The 15,473-nt window shown below is 40.8% G+C and overlaps 1 protein-coding gene across 2 annotated transcripts in view; it reads left to right on the top strand.

Annotated features, from left to right (window-relative positions):
- Positions 1–7,222: 7,222 nt before the first annotated feature.
- zswim5 (zinc finger, SWIM-type containing 5) overlaps positions 7,223–15,473 on the top strand; it is a 28,701-nt gene continuing 20,450 nt past the window's right edge. The window contains exon 1 of one of the 2 annotated variants that reach the window (XM_088396960.1): positions 7,223–7,793. In XM_088396960.1, the coding sequence (XP_088253086.1) occupies positions 7,271–7,793 (523 nt within the window). In that variant the 5' untranslated portion in view covers positions 7,223–7,270. The remainder of the gene's footprint in view (positions 7,794–15,473) is intronic. The other variant, XM_088396961.1, reaches the window with a different exon arrangement.

Genomic DNA, 15,473 nt, shown 5'->3' with positions numbered 1-15,473 from the left:
TACGGCAACAGAAAATTGAATAGCGCAGAAAGGAGAAAACACAAAAGTTGAAGTGGGAAGTGGCGAAGACCAAACACGATGAGTTGTACAAGTGGTAGGACACAAAGGGAAGAAAAAGGGAGTTATTGGCAAGGCAGAGTAAACAAGCTGGGAAGAATCTGCAGCAGGCAAGGGTAAATAAATACAGAGAAGGAAATATACAAATAAGTGAGGAAAGGGTGATGAGTACATGGACGGATTATTCTGAGGAGTTATTGAATGGAGAAAATGAATGCAATGAGGGCAAAGGTCATGAAAAACATACAAAGGCAGAGTATAAAGTGGGGAAAGCTCTGAGGAGGTTAAAGAGTAGAAAGACTGCCGAACTCTTTCTTCAAAATAATTCTTGTGATGAAACCACCTCAGCCAGATTCGACTGAAACTTTTGCATGTCTTTCTTGTTAACCAGCAAGCTTGCTGGTCATCTATTCATCCGTCCTCATAAGCCTGACTCCTTTTGCCCTTTAGCCCAGGACAGGGCCTCTCTCTAGGGGACAGTTGCTGGCTTTGTTCTCACATTATGCCTCGCATTCCCCAGACTTGCCCTGGTTCCTTCGCATGCCTGCTCTGTGGGCAAGCGGGCCGGCATGTATCCATCCAGACAGCCAGTCAGTCCCACATTCATCCATCCTTCATTCATTCAAAGAGAAGCTGACTTCTTGTACAACCGCAGCCTGGAACAAGGCTTCTCTCTGGGGGACAGTAGTCAACATTGTCCCCACTCTTCATGCCTCGCATTCTCTAGACCGGCTCTGGGTACCCCCCTTCCAAGTTACCAAGGAGGAACATTGGCCTCTCTCCACCATATGCCTTGATAGTGTCATTGCCATGGACAAAACCAAAGAATGCTGCAACAAATTCCATATTGGTTTTCTGAGGATGTTTTCTCTGTCATCAGAAGTCTTTCGTGACAGCCTTTCCTGTTCTATTTTTGGGAGCGCTTCAGACAATGGACAATCTTGGTTCACCTCTCATTTTCTTTTTCCGCACTATAAGGCGCACCGGATTATAAGGCACACCTTCAACGAATAGCCCATTTTAAAACTTTGTCCATATATAAGGCGCACCGGATTATAAGGCGCACCTTCAATGAATGGCCCATCTTAAAACTTTGTCCATATATAAGATATAGTATACATTTGGCCCGCGGGCCGGACTTTGGACACGCCTGCTGTAGTGGCTCAGTACTGGTCCATATATAAGGCGCACCTGATTATAAGGCGCACTGTCGGCTTTTGAGAAAATTGGAGGTTTTTAGGTGTGCCTTATAGTGTGGAAAATACGGTACAGGACAAATGTTCAAACGACATCGAACCCATTTGGTCATTCATTCTAATCAGAATACATGACTTCATATTTTTAAAGGGGCTTCCTCCTATTCCATTTTTACCATTTAATGAAGTGTACAGATGACCAAGTCACTATTACCGCTACAACCGGAACCCCAATAAATGCCTGCCATAAAGTAGAACTGCATGATTTCTACACTAGTGGTGTAATATTGTAGTACGCAGTAGGTTTTATGTTTCTGAGCACCCATTTTGCCAGTTTTCTTCAGGTATAATACACACGGATTCCAGATTCCAAGCCATTCAAATTGTCTAAGTCTGACAATGGATTAGTACCACCCACCAACATCAGTCCTTTTCGTGAGACTTGCTTGACACAAAATACAAAAAGCTGATCCGGCAGCAGAAGCTGTCTGTACCGACAGCACAGTGCTATTCAGCGTCTCGAAGGGTGGAGGCGTAGGCCATAATTAAAGATGGCGGCCTTGCCATCACACAATAGGTCTGCACAGAGAAGGCTTTTATTGCATGTATTTTTCTCAACAGGAGAGTGGGCAGTCTACCCTCTGTGAGCATTTAATTGGTTTAACAGCTGGAAAGAAGAAGTGGGGAGGGGGTACCCAATGGAGGAGGGGAAACAAAGACATTGGAGAAAAATGCGAGCCGTCAGAATTTGAAATTTGTCGGGTCTGATGTTGATCTGACTGACTTTAAATTAAGTGGGAATTAATAATTTGCAGTGCTGTCACCTTCAATTAACACGCTGGGGTCATGCATTTTTATATTGAGTGTGTTGCGGTTGCCTGAGCCAAAATTTGACAGGCGTGGGCTTCTTGGCAGGTAGCGTTTAGCCTGCAGCATCATATGGTGACATTCGGAAGAGACAGGAGTTTATTTGTTCCAGAAATTCGAAAAACCTACTCCACCTCCGACTGTGCTTAAAGATATTTTTAATAACAGTGTGGAACATATTTGTGTGCTTGGCTGGATGTGAACACTGACAAGTGGCTTTGTCTGGCCACTGCAAATAAATGAAAACTGGAGCAGGGCCTTGGGGCAAGGTGAGGTCATGATGTTCCTCCGGAGGTTTCAGCTAATGGAGATCCACTGTTGGGTAGAAGGGCCGGCACTTGGGGGCAGGGTTAGGATTAAAAATGTAATCCATTGCACAGTGTACATGCTTGAAATTGCAATTTTAAATTGCATACAGATTACATATAGAAAAGGCTTTTAATCATATCTACAGAAAACATGTTACTCGTGCAATCAATAGTTATTTTTAACCATTTAAAGCTTTTGCTAACAAAAAAAACTCTTGAATCTGCACTTGAGTACTTTGGTCAAATCTATGGAGTGTCATGAAAGTATTTATTCAGTATAAGTATGACATGAGCTGCCTATAGTTGCAGTATGTACATGTAGTACATGGCCCAAAGTGGAATTCAAGGATTCTGAATAAAGAAGATCAGTGTTGGTTACCACATTTATATTTTTCCATTGATATGTTTTCATTTAATTCATAATAAATGTTATTGCCGCCATGTTTTTGCGTACCTTTACCATCATGTATATCCAGAGTTTTGCTGATGCGCATCGTGGGAGGATGTGATAAATGGTAAACGTGTGATGTGTTGACAAGGGACTTTGTTTTATTTTGTTTTGTTTTTTCTAGCCTTCACCACAGAGACTGAAGAGCTTGTTTCACACTTCATTACATTTTAATACATAGAACAATGGCAAGAGAAATAATGCATGCATATACAAATATATAATCCAGATGAACAAACATTTATACACATAAGGGTTTTACTTTTATTTAAAGTATAAAGATTTATACGACTATTTGGTTTTAAATGATGGGAAAGATTTCCAAGACTAATATAGCAAACCAAGCATTCAAGAAGTGGTTTTCGTGATATATTTAATTTAAAATACCGAAACATGGCGAAACATTTGAATGTTGGATGGAAAGGATTTTCCAATACACTTGTTTTCAACAACCCTTGAGGAACTTCTTCCAAAAAGGATTCTGTAATGTACTTCAAGTCCCACATTTTAATGCAAGCAGAGATCTGGAACATATAGATCACATATCTCCTCCCTTCTGTGCAGCACACTTGCACACACATTCCACAGTCAAGGACTGCGTAATGACGAGTTGCATTAACTGGATATTAAGGGGAGAGCATTGGGTGTGGATGATGGAGTGCAATGGTGAGATGGAAAGGAGGTTATGGAGGGTAAAATGATGGCTCAGGGCAATGAAGGTGGAAGGAGAGGCTGAGATGATGGCATGAGTGCCATCGTTTGATGATAGCGTTTCAATTTCTTTTCTGTATTGTTTGCTCATTGACCTTTGGATGGTTGAACTGCCATCCTGTCACTATTTTCATACGCTTGGTGACATGTTGATTGGAAAAGTTTTTTTTTCTCCATCAGTTGAACATATCTTAGAACACATTTTATGGGGTACTGATGAGTGTGATCAGTGACAGTAAACAACCATGGTAAGGACTGGAAGTAATAGACGTTGACAACTACGGTAGAAAGGTATTTTTAGGGGTGCACACTATTTTCTGTCCATTAAAGCTGACTGTTGGTTCCGGGTTTTTTAAATTGAGGTTCCACTGTCTGTACCAAATTTGCAATGAGGACTGACTGAAAAGTCCAATGGATGCAATTTCACTGCTTGTCAGATTCCATTTACCACAAGGCCAAACAGTGAAAATGCATTTCATGGCTCTGATTAGTTAATTACTTTCTTTGTATATTTGTTCATTTGTCTGGCATCATTAACCACATGGTGTGATTAAGGGATAGTGAGCAAATCTGAAAACAATGTGGCAAAAAGTTGACTCTATAATTGTGGGATTTAAAATAGCATTGTTGTTAGAATGATGTACTTCACATTGGTGGCTGCTAGCTATTTTTGTTGTTGTGGTTATCTGATTGCCAATAATAATAATAATAATAATAATAAGGTTGATGATGTTGATGATGATGATAATAATAATAATAATAATAATGGTGATGATGATGATGATGATAATAATAATAATAATAATAATAATATTAATATTGATGATGTTGATGATAATAATAATAATAATAATGATAATAATGGTGATGATGATGATGATGATGATAATAATAATAATAACAATAATAATAATAATAATAATATGCTGTAACTTTGGTATCCTCCGGTGTTTCCCAGTTTCCCAGCCAACGTTGACACCTAAGCATTTGGTCGCGATTTACATGGTAAACCCCTGCAGGCCTATTTGTGGACACCTCTGAATAAGTGAGCTCACACCTCCCTCACAGCACTCAGCATTTGTTCTGCATCTTTTTCTCTTGTTGGGGTTCCCACCGGGGACTGAGCTGAGGGTCTCCACAAAGCCCTGATACCCAGAGGGAAGAAGAAAAGGCTAGCTAAAGAGAAAAGTAGACAGAGAAAGGGAAGAGAAAAATATAGGGTGAAGGGTCACGGTGGAGTGAAGAAGAGAGAAGTGAGCAGTGACGGTAGCAAAGACTAAGGGATGGTCAGTGAGACTTAAGAGGGCTACTACACAAAGGAAGATTTGTAAAGAAGAGTGAAAATACTGGTGGCTAAGATAGATAAAGAGGAAAACGGACTAAGGAGGAAAATAATGATGAGAAAGCAAGAAGGAAATTTAGAGGTGGGCGGATTGACCCAAATATCTATAATATTGGTACCAAGTCAATCACCACCCATCTTATACTGTGCCGTCAGGGGTCAGCCATGTGACCTTTGATCCAGTGATGTATAGAAGCTCACTAAAAAGAAGTTAAAGGCAAGGTAGCATATTCAAAATAGAGTTTTGGTCATATCCATCGATGCTGGGGTCGCATTTTGGTTGGTAATGACTTTTGTGTAAATAGGATGATGTTGAACTTGCCTTCAAGGACTGGAAAGATACTGTTAAAGTATAATAGCTTCCTCCCCAAAAAAATCATAATCTGGTCCCTGTCACCTGACTGCTGACTAATCCAGGTTGGAAATCTGCTAACACAAAACATCAGAAAAGACACAATATGTGTTCTTATTGCAATAAATGGGGCTGAGACTATTTGCCGGTGTGGGCTCTTCACACTGGGGTATCTCTATTCAACCCCTGCCTGCACAGCATGATTTGATGACAGGCATTACTAACTATTATGTTCCGCTTTTTCTTTCATGTTAGAACTGCAATAGTGAGTGAGGGAAAGAGAAAAGGGTGAAAGCACAACCCTTGAAAAGGAGTAAGAAGAGGGAGTCAGTGTAAAGTAAAACGGAGTGATTGCTTATTGACTTGATGAGCAAGAGATGCATCATTATATAATTGTAAAAATCGTAGAAAGATAGGGCATAATGGGGCTTTCTTCCCTCCACGGCTGCTTTAGTAATTCATCCCCCTCTTCTTCCATCTTTCTATCACTTTCTTTCACTCTGTTACCCATCAATCTTTTTCCAATTACCTGCTCTGTCTATCCACAAATCCATCATAATCATTTCCATGGTAACGGATTGCATCCTCCATTGGCTTTGGCCTATTGTTCAATATAATTGCATACCAAAAAGCCGCCTTTTAAAGGAGGCAAAGTGATGCACAGAGGGAGGCAGATCTGGATTGTGTCTCCATGTTGAGCGTTTAATGTCGCTCCTGCGTTTTCAATAGTGTCAATGTCAGAGGAGCGACTCAACCATGACTCAACCAATTCATTCAAAATTTTATTAGCCATTATATGTATAGATTGCTTTTATTCTGAGCTGATGAAACTTTACCATCCAGGCAAGCATTACTTATTATGAAAATGAATCATTGTATATATCGAAAAGTGTGGGACAGCCACTGCACAAAATTATTAGCACGTTTCATGAAGCACACTACAAAAATAGAAAATATCAAAGTACTAATAACTAGCAGAAAAAAATTATCATCAGTAACAACAACCAAATTTTAGAGCTGCACCAGTTGCCTTGGGAATATTGGCTCGCCTGCTGCATATCCCTTTCCGATGTCATGGCTACTGCTCACAGGTCTTGACCTCTGTAATTATTTTCCCTCTCTGAGTGATGTATACATGTGCGTGTTCAAGTGTATGATGGCACAAACATAATGTTGTCATCATGGTCTATTATATATCATCCTAAACATATTCAAGACCTAAACAAATTTAAAATGGTGATTCAACCTTGGATCTGAAGTATCCCAATCCTCTACCTCTGGAAAATTCCTTCAAAGTGCTTCAAATTGGTGGGTTGGATGGATGGATGGATGGATGGATGGATGGATGGATGGATGGATGGATGGATGGATGGATGGATGGATGGATGGATGGATGGATGGATGGATGGATGGATGGATGGATGGATGGAGTTATTGATATGTATCAGACACGTTTAGTGTGACTTAAAAACAGTATCTTTGGTATTCATGAGGAGGAATTGTTTTATTTTTCTTATAATAGCTCTTAACTTAAATGCACATTTGACAAGCCCGACGATAAGTATAAGAAAGGATTTTATTTGAATAAAAAGACATTTTGCATCAAAGAAAACTCTTTCTTGTCACCATTCTCTATTTTATTACGCCTGTTGAATTGCATCAAAGCACCTCGATACATAGTAAGAAGTTAACTAATAAGAACCAGACTAGAATTGACTATAAAAATAAATAAACCTGTTTTCTTTTACAGGTTTAGAATGACAGATATTGGTATTAATCATTGTGTTATTATTTGGGAATGTCGACCTTCTCTTTGAAATGTATTTTACTTTGAAGGATCAAGGAGGAAGTCTTGTCTGCACTCCGTGCAACTAACGCGTGTGTGTGCGCGCGTGTTTGCGCGTGTATGTGCGCGCGTGCGTGGTCGAGTTCCGGCTGAAACTCTGTCCGCTGCGCACGCTGAGTCTAGTCAGTGTTGATCGGCTCACCATGGCGGAAGGACGAAGAGATCCACCCCATCCTCTCCTGTCCCTACCACCGGCTAGTAAGCGACCCTGCCTACGACCAGCTCCACGGGGTCCTGGCCCTGGGCCCGGATACAGTAGCGGCTTAACCAGCTATCGACAACGTTCCCCGGAGTCCCTCCTGGACTGTGCCGCGAAGGCAGTAGCGGAAAAGTGGGCCTTCGAAAGAGTCGAGGAGCGTTTTGAGCGGATACCTGAACCCGTGCAGCGTCGTATCGTCTACTGGTCCTTTCCCAGAAACGAGAAGGAGATATGCATGTACTCTTCGTTTCAATGCCGCGTGTTCGGCGAAGAGGGTCCGTCGACGGCTACCAGCGGGGCAGTGGTTGTCGGAGTCGGACCTACAACTACTGCTGGTGGCGGAGGAACTACCACTGGTACGACGACCGTGGGAACAACCGGAGGAGTAGGAACGGGAGATGCACTGCCTTTCCGCCGTGGTATCAGGTTGCTTGACACCGGCTGCGTGGAAAACGTTTTGCAAGTCGGTGAGTGGACATCTTTTTTTCGCTCAACTTTTTGGCGAGACTGACTTTTGCGGCGCGTCCCTGCAGAATCTTGACCGCGCACGCTCCATTGACGCACTCTTGTTTTTAAATTCTAAACCCGAGCGTGAATGAGTAGTTACCGTGTGACATGTGGTTAACTTCCTCAAGCTTCCTAATCGACATTTTTGACAAATAAGATCATGTCCGCGTGAGACTGGCGATAAGGTTGCTTGCTAAACATAACCGAGGAACCGCTGTTTAAAAATTGAAGGGTTTCCTATTGTGGCTTCGCTGCGCTTTAGCACACTCTTGGAATAAAAGTAAGACGTGTTATGTGTTGGGGCAAGTTAAACACCACCAAAAGAATCCAAAAATGAGTTAATGTTCACTTTTTTTCCCCTGGACGATCGGAGCTGACTGGAGCCGTCGACGCGCAGCCAAGTAGGGGGAGGCGCAAACGAGTGCTCTTGCTGACAGGCACCGATACAAAAGGACTCAACGGGGCTTTATGTTTTGTTTGTGTCAGTTCCCAATTGCAAGAGTTTTTCCCAAAACTAACCGTTGGTTGGCAGTGTCTTGGAACAAAGACTGTTATTGGGTCTCTTATTATGATTAATCCGATGTTAATCCGTGGAAGAAAAAAAAAAGTCCCCCCATCATACGGCTGTGTTTACTCGCTGCTGGTCGGAGTGGACAAAGAGAAGCGGACGCCACCGGCGTGGAAAATAGCTTGGTGTTTTCCGGCAGTAGTTTGGCTACAACGCGTTCTTTGCGTGCGTTCCGCAGACGCTTGCCACACAAAAGGCTCACAGTTGAAATGATCGATAAGCGTCTCGCATTTCCAGCACTGCAGAGAGGATGTTTTCAAACAAAGGGCCATTCCGCAAAAGCTCCTTCTCCAACACCAGCCTCATTAGTCTTTACAGCCAAACGTGAGATTGGACATGACGAAAATAGATGGGATTGAAATTGATGGAGAGTGGGGGGGCGAAACTGCCTCCTAGTGTTATTGGGCTATTTTTTCTTGTTTGGCCATATGGCGTGAGAGGTACTGGAGCTTGTCTGGGGTTTCATGTTGCCTCAAGGTATCAGGGGAAGCTGCAAACTGTGGCTTCTTTCGGATTGCTGTATCTTATTGCATCTTTTTTAAATGGCCATTGATTCTGCTCCATTACTATCTTGAAACGTGAGACTTGTGAATATGAAAGCGAGATTTACTTTTAGCTTTGTTTAGTGCCATCTGGCTCGATGCACTTGTGCAAGCTTGCGAGATATGATCCGAAAGCGGCACCTTCATTAAAGTGTTAATGTCAGGATAATTCTAGCTGCGTTGGTGATTGCCTGTAATCGAGCACCGTATGCAAAGAATGTCGGCGACGGCGAGAAAGGACACTTCCGGTTATCATAAACACTGCCACGTGCTTAAAAGCTGCACAGCATGCTGCTTTGTGCAGGTCATGTAGTCATTCAAAACATATTTTGGGGTCAAATAAGTGACATCCCCTCGGGTGTAAACTGACATTTTAACGAACAAAAACAATGTACAGTATCTGAAAGCAAACACCAGCAGCCTTAAATGTCTCTCATCCTCCCCCCAAGGTCAATCACAGCAGGTCCGCACATGGTTTTGTCTCTCTGTTAACAAACACAAGACCAGTATAAATAGTTGTTTGACGTCAAGATAAGATTTGGCCTGCTCTTCAGTTTGTGGTACATGGTAACCAGTTACTAACTTTTATATTTAAATCATGACATTTGGATAAGCTGCCATGCACTATTAACTACTATTACTACTGCTTTTCACATGCTTCTGTTTACACAATGCATCTTTATTAATACAGTACTTTCACAACAACTTTTGCAGTAACAAAGCATTTTACGAAACCAAAACAACAGAAAAGATCACATAAAGCGTCGACAATAATGCAAACAATAAATATCCCTCCATATGTTTTGTGTTTTGATGCGGTTATAATGGAAAATTGAGATTCAGTCTTCCAAGTTGAGGTTTAAAATTGGATCAAAGGCATCTGCTTCAGCTAAGTTTGAAACGTAAACAATTTGCTGTAGCGTCCTTTGACGAAAGGAACGACGGAGAAGGATGGTTTAGTTCCCCTGTCCCGCATTGAGTCTTTCACATCCGCACCTTAAAAAAATATTCACACATTCTTTTGCACACTTCAGTTACAATAGGTGATCACCAAATGACACCTTTATGTCCAAAATGTCATAATAACTATAATTGCATTATTCTCTCTTTGATCACAATTTGATTTCCAAATTACAGGCCCGATCAAAAAATCTTTTTTTTCTTCCAAATTGTACTCTTCAGTCTCCACAAATATCCTGGATAAGCAGTTAGTGTTGCTACTTGGATGTTAGCGCCTGGTGATTGCCTCAGACCAACTACGTCATTGCATCATGAAGTTAGCCTACATGTGTTGCAGAGTTGAGAGTTGGCAAAAATGGCTCAGACGCAGAATGTGCACGATCCTGATTACGAACCAGACGATGAGGCACCGGAAAAGGAAGAGACCTAACAGCATATCCAAAGTTATTTCTCATATGCTTTGATTTAGCTCTGTGACCTCAACCGGGCTGTTAGCAGCCAAGCTAATGATTCAAAACAGGGGAACTATATATCACTTACTGAAGGAAATTACTCCAGAAATAGACTTATATTGTCCCAAATTGCTGAAACAGGGCCCCTTTAAATAATAGTCTGTCTATTGTAACACCACAAAACTAAAGCAGCCTAAAATAGTCCTGGGAAAGACAGTTCTGGCACTTAATGGTAAGCGAATCCGATTTGAAAACACCTTTTATACGCAATTCAGAGAATCCTGAACGACACGATTGCAAGAGTCGATTGCAAACGACTCTTTGCAAGTCGAGTCTTTTGTTTGTCTGGGTTTAACTGTAACACTGTCTAATTGAAGGGACGTGTGAGCTCATCAACAACTTATCAACCCATGTGTAATAATCTACTTCTAGCTCCAAGTCCTAATTAGAATGGTTAAAGCTAAGAGCGCTTGTGTATTTACCACCCCCACTTCCCCCAACACGCCACATGTATGACCAGAAGCTCCCTTGCCAGTTATAAAGTCCTCCGAGAGCAGGAGGAAGGGATATTGGGGAGGGAAGGGCGGGTTCGTGGATGGGCGGGGGGGTTCCTCATCTTTGAGTCCAGCTTCAGGATTATTGGGTCATGCTTTGTTAGCCAGCTGCAGAAAAAAACCTTGTTCACAGAAAGGGGGGTAGGAAGGATCTGTGTGCGAATGCATGTGTGTCCCTTCCACGTCTCTGTCTGTAGAATGTTACATAAAGCTGTAATGGGTCCCCAATGCCTTCTGAAGCGACGGTGGCTCTGACAAAGCGAGGCAGCAGACTTGAACGAGATTAAACTATGTGACAGTCAGTCAGGGGGATTTTCCAAGTGCTTCTAAAAGGCTCTGATTCACACTGCCAGGTAGGAAGTGTCATTTTGAACCCAGGTAATGGTTTACCTGTGTCCGTTTTCAAAAGTTGCAAATAGTATCGAAATAACTGCTTTTATTATTTCCTGCTCAATTCTTGGAAGTAGATCTGCTCAGTTTTTCATTTTGCTGCCTCAAAGTGTCATCGTGTCTGCGATTTGATTCAATTTTGATTTAAATTCTCAGATTAAGTAAACAGTAATAATACACAAATGAATAATAATAATGAGTAAAAAAAATATGGGGACAACTCAAGTAGTGATAGTTCCGTCAACGTCAGTCACTCTGGAAGCTTAACTTCAACCACTCCAAAACTGCTTCCTTCAAATCTGTGTACATCTTTGGGTTGTCAACGGGAAATTTCCATAATAAATATAAATGTCAGATTTAAAAGTAGAAGGCTCACTTTAAGCTTCTACTGCTTGTTTTTGTTGGCATGTTAATGTTTGTTCAAACGCTGCTTGGCATCCGAAAGAATCAATATTGCGGAATCAATATTGAATTATGGATAGAAGTTGCTGAATAGATATTGAAATAGAAAGTTTTGTGATGCATTCATCAATCAATATTTTTACCCACCCCTGCAAGTTGCACAAGTCTGCAGGGCCGTGTAGTCAGGGCAGGCACTGGAGGAGTCTTGAACGTTCAAAGAGAGCAATATTTAAATAGGTTTTTTTTGCTATTTAAAATATTTTTCTATTTTTATTGTCTGGTCTGTGCTTTACATTGATGCTCTCAGTGCATTCATCATTAAAATTGCTGAATTGGCACGTTTCCTGTTCAAATGCATGGATGAGAAGGAAAGCAAGGAATTTCTCCCCAAGTGCCTCAAGCGACTATTTACACATTAGTCGACGCAGGGCAGTTAGTGCCGTGTGCTCTCACACTAGAGACAATACTGTTTCTGTTTATATTGGCAATATAAGTTTTATCACGCACTTTGGCAGGTGGCAGCGCTGAGATCCGTTGGTGCAGTGGCTAGAGTGCGGCACTTTTCCACTAAGCTTTTTTCCCCTTTAATTCTTTAATTTAAAATTCCAATTCTTTTTGAGAATGGCTGGTGGGAAAAATAAAAAGAAATTATATATATATATATATATATATATATATATATATATATATATATATATATATATATATATATATATATATATATATATATATATATATTATATAGAAATGACTACAGGGACTACTGTATTTTCCGGACTATAAGGCGCACCTAAAAATCTAAAATTTTCCCAAAAGCTGACAGTGCGTCTTATAGTCCGGTGTGCCTTATATGGACCAAATTCCTAAATTTAAACTGGCCCGAAGCATTGTGTCATGAAATCAATCATAGGTGGAGTAAAGACTATGAATCATGAATCAAAAAGACTATGGATCATTATTTTGTGATTATGAAGTAATTTGTGTGAAGTTGAAATAAAAAAGTTAAAATGGAGAATGATTTGGATTAAAAATCTGACATGATGCATTAACGGTGCGCCTTATAGTCCGGTGCGCCTTATATAAGGACACCGTTTCAAAATGGGCCCTTCATTGAAGGTGCGCCTTATAGCACGGTGCGCCTTATAGTCCGGAAAATACGGTAAATCTGAATTAGGCAGCCCTGTACTCCGTGTCACCTGAAACCGTGGCCAGTGTTTGCAAATCCCTCCACATCCACTCCATTTTTTCCAGTTAATAACTGTTCTAAAAATATACAGTAACTGCACATGTGCTGGGATGAAACAAACTCAAGTTCCTCCTGTCCGGTGTTTAGAATTTCTCAACATTGTGTATTTTCCTGCACCTTTAGTGCTTCTATATTCATGGGTGGACGTGATCAATGGTAGCTTTGTCCTTGTAGCTTTTGAAGCAGACATTTGCTGTTGTTCTCAGTTATTGCACCATCCCACACCTGTCTTTTATTAGTTTTGCGTGTGTGTATGTGTGTGTTGTGTTTGAGTGTGCATGTGCGTCGTTACACATTTGGCTGCCATCCATGTTTCAGTCAGAGGAAGGCTGGACTTGAAAGGAATGGATGACTCTGATGTTGGATGGTTGTAATTGCCAAACAAATGTGGAGAAAGGGTGCGTGAAAAGACATGGAAGGGAAGGAAATATTTGAAAGGCATGGTAGTTGTTAGTTGGTGGAATAAAACAAAAAGTACATTTTGGGTGTTTTCCTCTGTAAAGCATGTTGCCAAATTTGCAATTCAAAAACATCAAACATTGTCAGGCTTTGTATTTGTACTGCATCAAAATAATTTCACCAGCATTAACCGTACGTAACCTTGCCTCATTTTACCGATGCCCAGCCCATTTTCTTGGTGCAATTCATCTGCTTCTATTGATCCATCTACTTGATGGTTGGATAGAAGTCATTCAAGCACAACTCTACTCAGTTTTCTCTCTTTTGTTGCACTTCCCAGAATACCCCTCATAGCTTAAAAGTTAGTTGCGCTTTTTGGAGCAATGGAAGATGATGACATGTCGTCAGCGCCTAAAACGTATCAATTATTCCATCGATTACTCAAGGACCTCCTAGAAATCCCTTCTATTTCTGCTCCCATTCATTGGTCATCTCTGTTTTCCATTTTTCGCTTGCTTTTGAAACCTGAAAATGTCTTGCTTTATTGTTTTGGCCACTTGGAAATAGGCAGCAGTAGCTCCCAGATGTCAGCCACAGATAGTCATCACATGCACACATACAAGTTGTAGTTAATGGCTGTCTCCATTGTGCTTCCTCAAGATCCTCAGCAATCGTAACAACAGTGCTGCTACTATTAGAGCCACGACTGACGAGTGCCCATAGGAGCACATTGTGTTCGAAGCATCCATTATAGATACATTAGAAACTATTTCTATACATTGACATTCAGCCAAGATGGTAATCAAAATATAATGTACATCCTTTTTTGGTTGCAAATGTGCACATGTCTCTCAACTACAGTTTTTCTTCCTGCTAGATGAAAGCATGCTGTATTTAAAATTAAGTGCACTATTCATCATCCCCGGCCTCCTCCAAGTGTTCACATTTTTATCATTAGAATTGATTTGATCCGGCCGTCTTGGTCTTTTTATTTTACATTTAGTTCATATCCTCATTTGTATAAAAAAAAGGCGCATGTTGGATTAAAAAGCCTTACAATGGTGTTCCTTGAAGACAGCATCACCATTTATGGTGATTCCCTCTCTCTTTGTGCATTAGTAAATTGGTGGGCTGGTGTGAATGCATTGTTTTGTGCCATTTTCATTCACATGCACTCTAATATAAATGAAAATAAGCCTTAGCCACTCCGTTTTTATCCATGTGTAAATTGTCATTGTCTGTGCTGCACCGTCACTCCCTGAATGGCTGAGTGACCAAAGCGCTCATAAATTACTGCTGTGAAAGAAAATATTAGTTTCCAAAAAAACAGTTTGGTTAAGTTCTTCAGGCTCATTTTTTATTATTATTTATTTATTTTGCATTTTTATTTCTGTATTATTTATTTATTATTCTATTATATATGGACTAAGTCTACTTACATTTAAATGTGCACACACTGCGTTATTCCATCTGTAAAGATGGAAAATAATGTGAAAATGAGAAATGTTCTCAGGTTTGGCTAGCTATGGTGAGGAAGATACTTCCTGCACTACAAGATTCCTTGTAGATATAGCAAGAGCTCGCGCAGAACAAAAAACAATGACTCGTTTGAAGGAGGAACTCGATCGGCAGTTTACACGAGACATCATTTGGGTCGTCTTATTTGACATTTGACATATTTGGGTTTTGCCGTGCTTTTAAAAACACAAATAATTCCAGGTTTTAAAAGGTTTAAGGAGATGTTAGTCAGCCCTTCGTCGTTTAGACTTCCCACGTCACTATGAGTCACGTTCAAATGGGTTTGGTCATGTTGGTCTGTATAAGTCATATATAAATTTCGAGTTTCCGTCAGTTATTTCCATACGTGTGCGTCGGTGTGTGTGCACTGTCTATTTCACGCCTGCCTGCCAATCATGCCACTTTGTGAGTTTTTGTAGTGGTTGTTTTACTACAGCCCAAAAGAATGGTGAGATAACTCTAGAATGGAGCACATGAGGGGATGATGAAAAACAAAAATCATTTTTTCTTTTGGAGGGGGGGGGGTTGGGTGAGAATTGACAGACACCAAAAGTGTGAAGTATGGAAGAAAATGGAGGGAGATTTCAAGAAGGTGTGAAGGAAGGAAAC

This window comes from Syngnathus floridae, chromosome 14 (assembly GCF_059516105.1).
Source record: "Syngnathus floridae isolate MCC-2025c chromosome 14, RoL_Sflo_1.0, whole genome shotgun sequence".
NCBI lineage: Eukaryota > Metazoa > Chordata > Actinopteri > Syngnathiformes > Syngnathidae > Syngnathus > Syngnathus floridae.
Note: the sequence above shows the minus strand (reverse complement) of the source record. Positions and strands in the feature narration are given on the sequence as shown.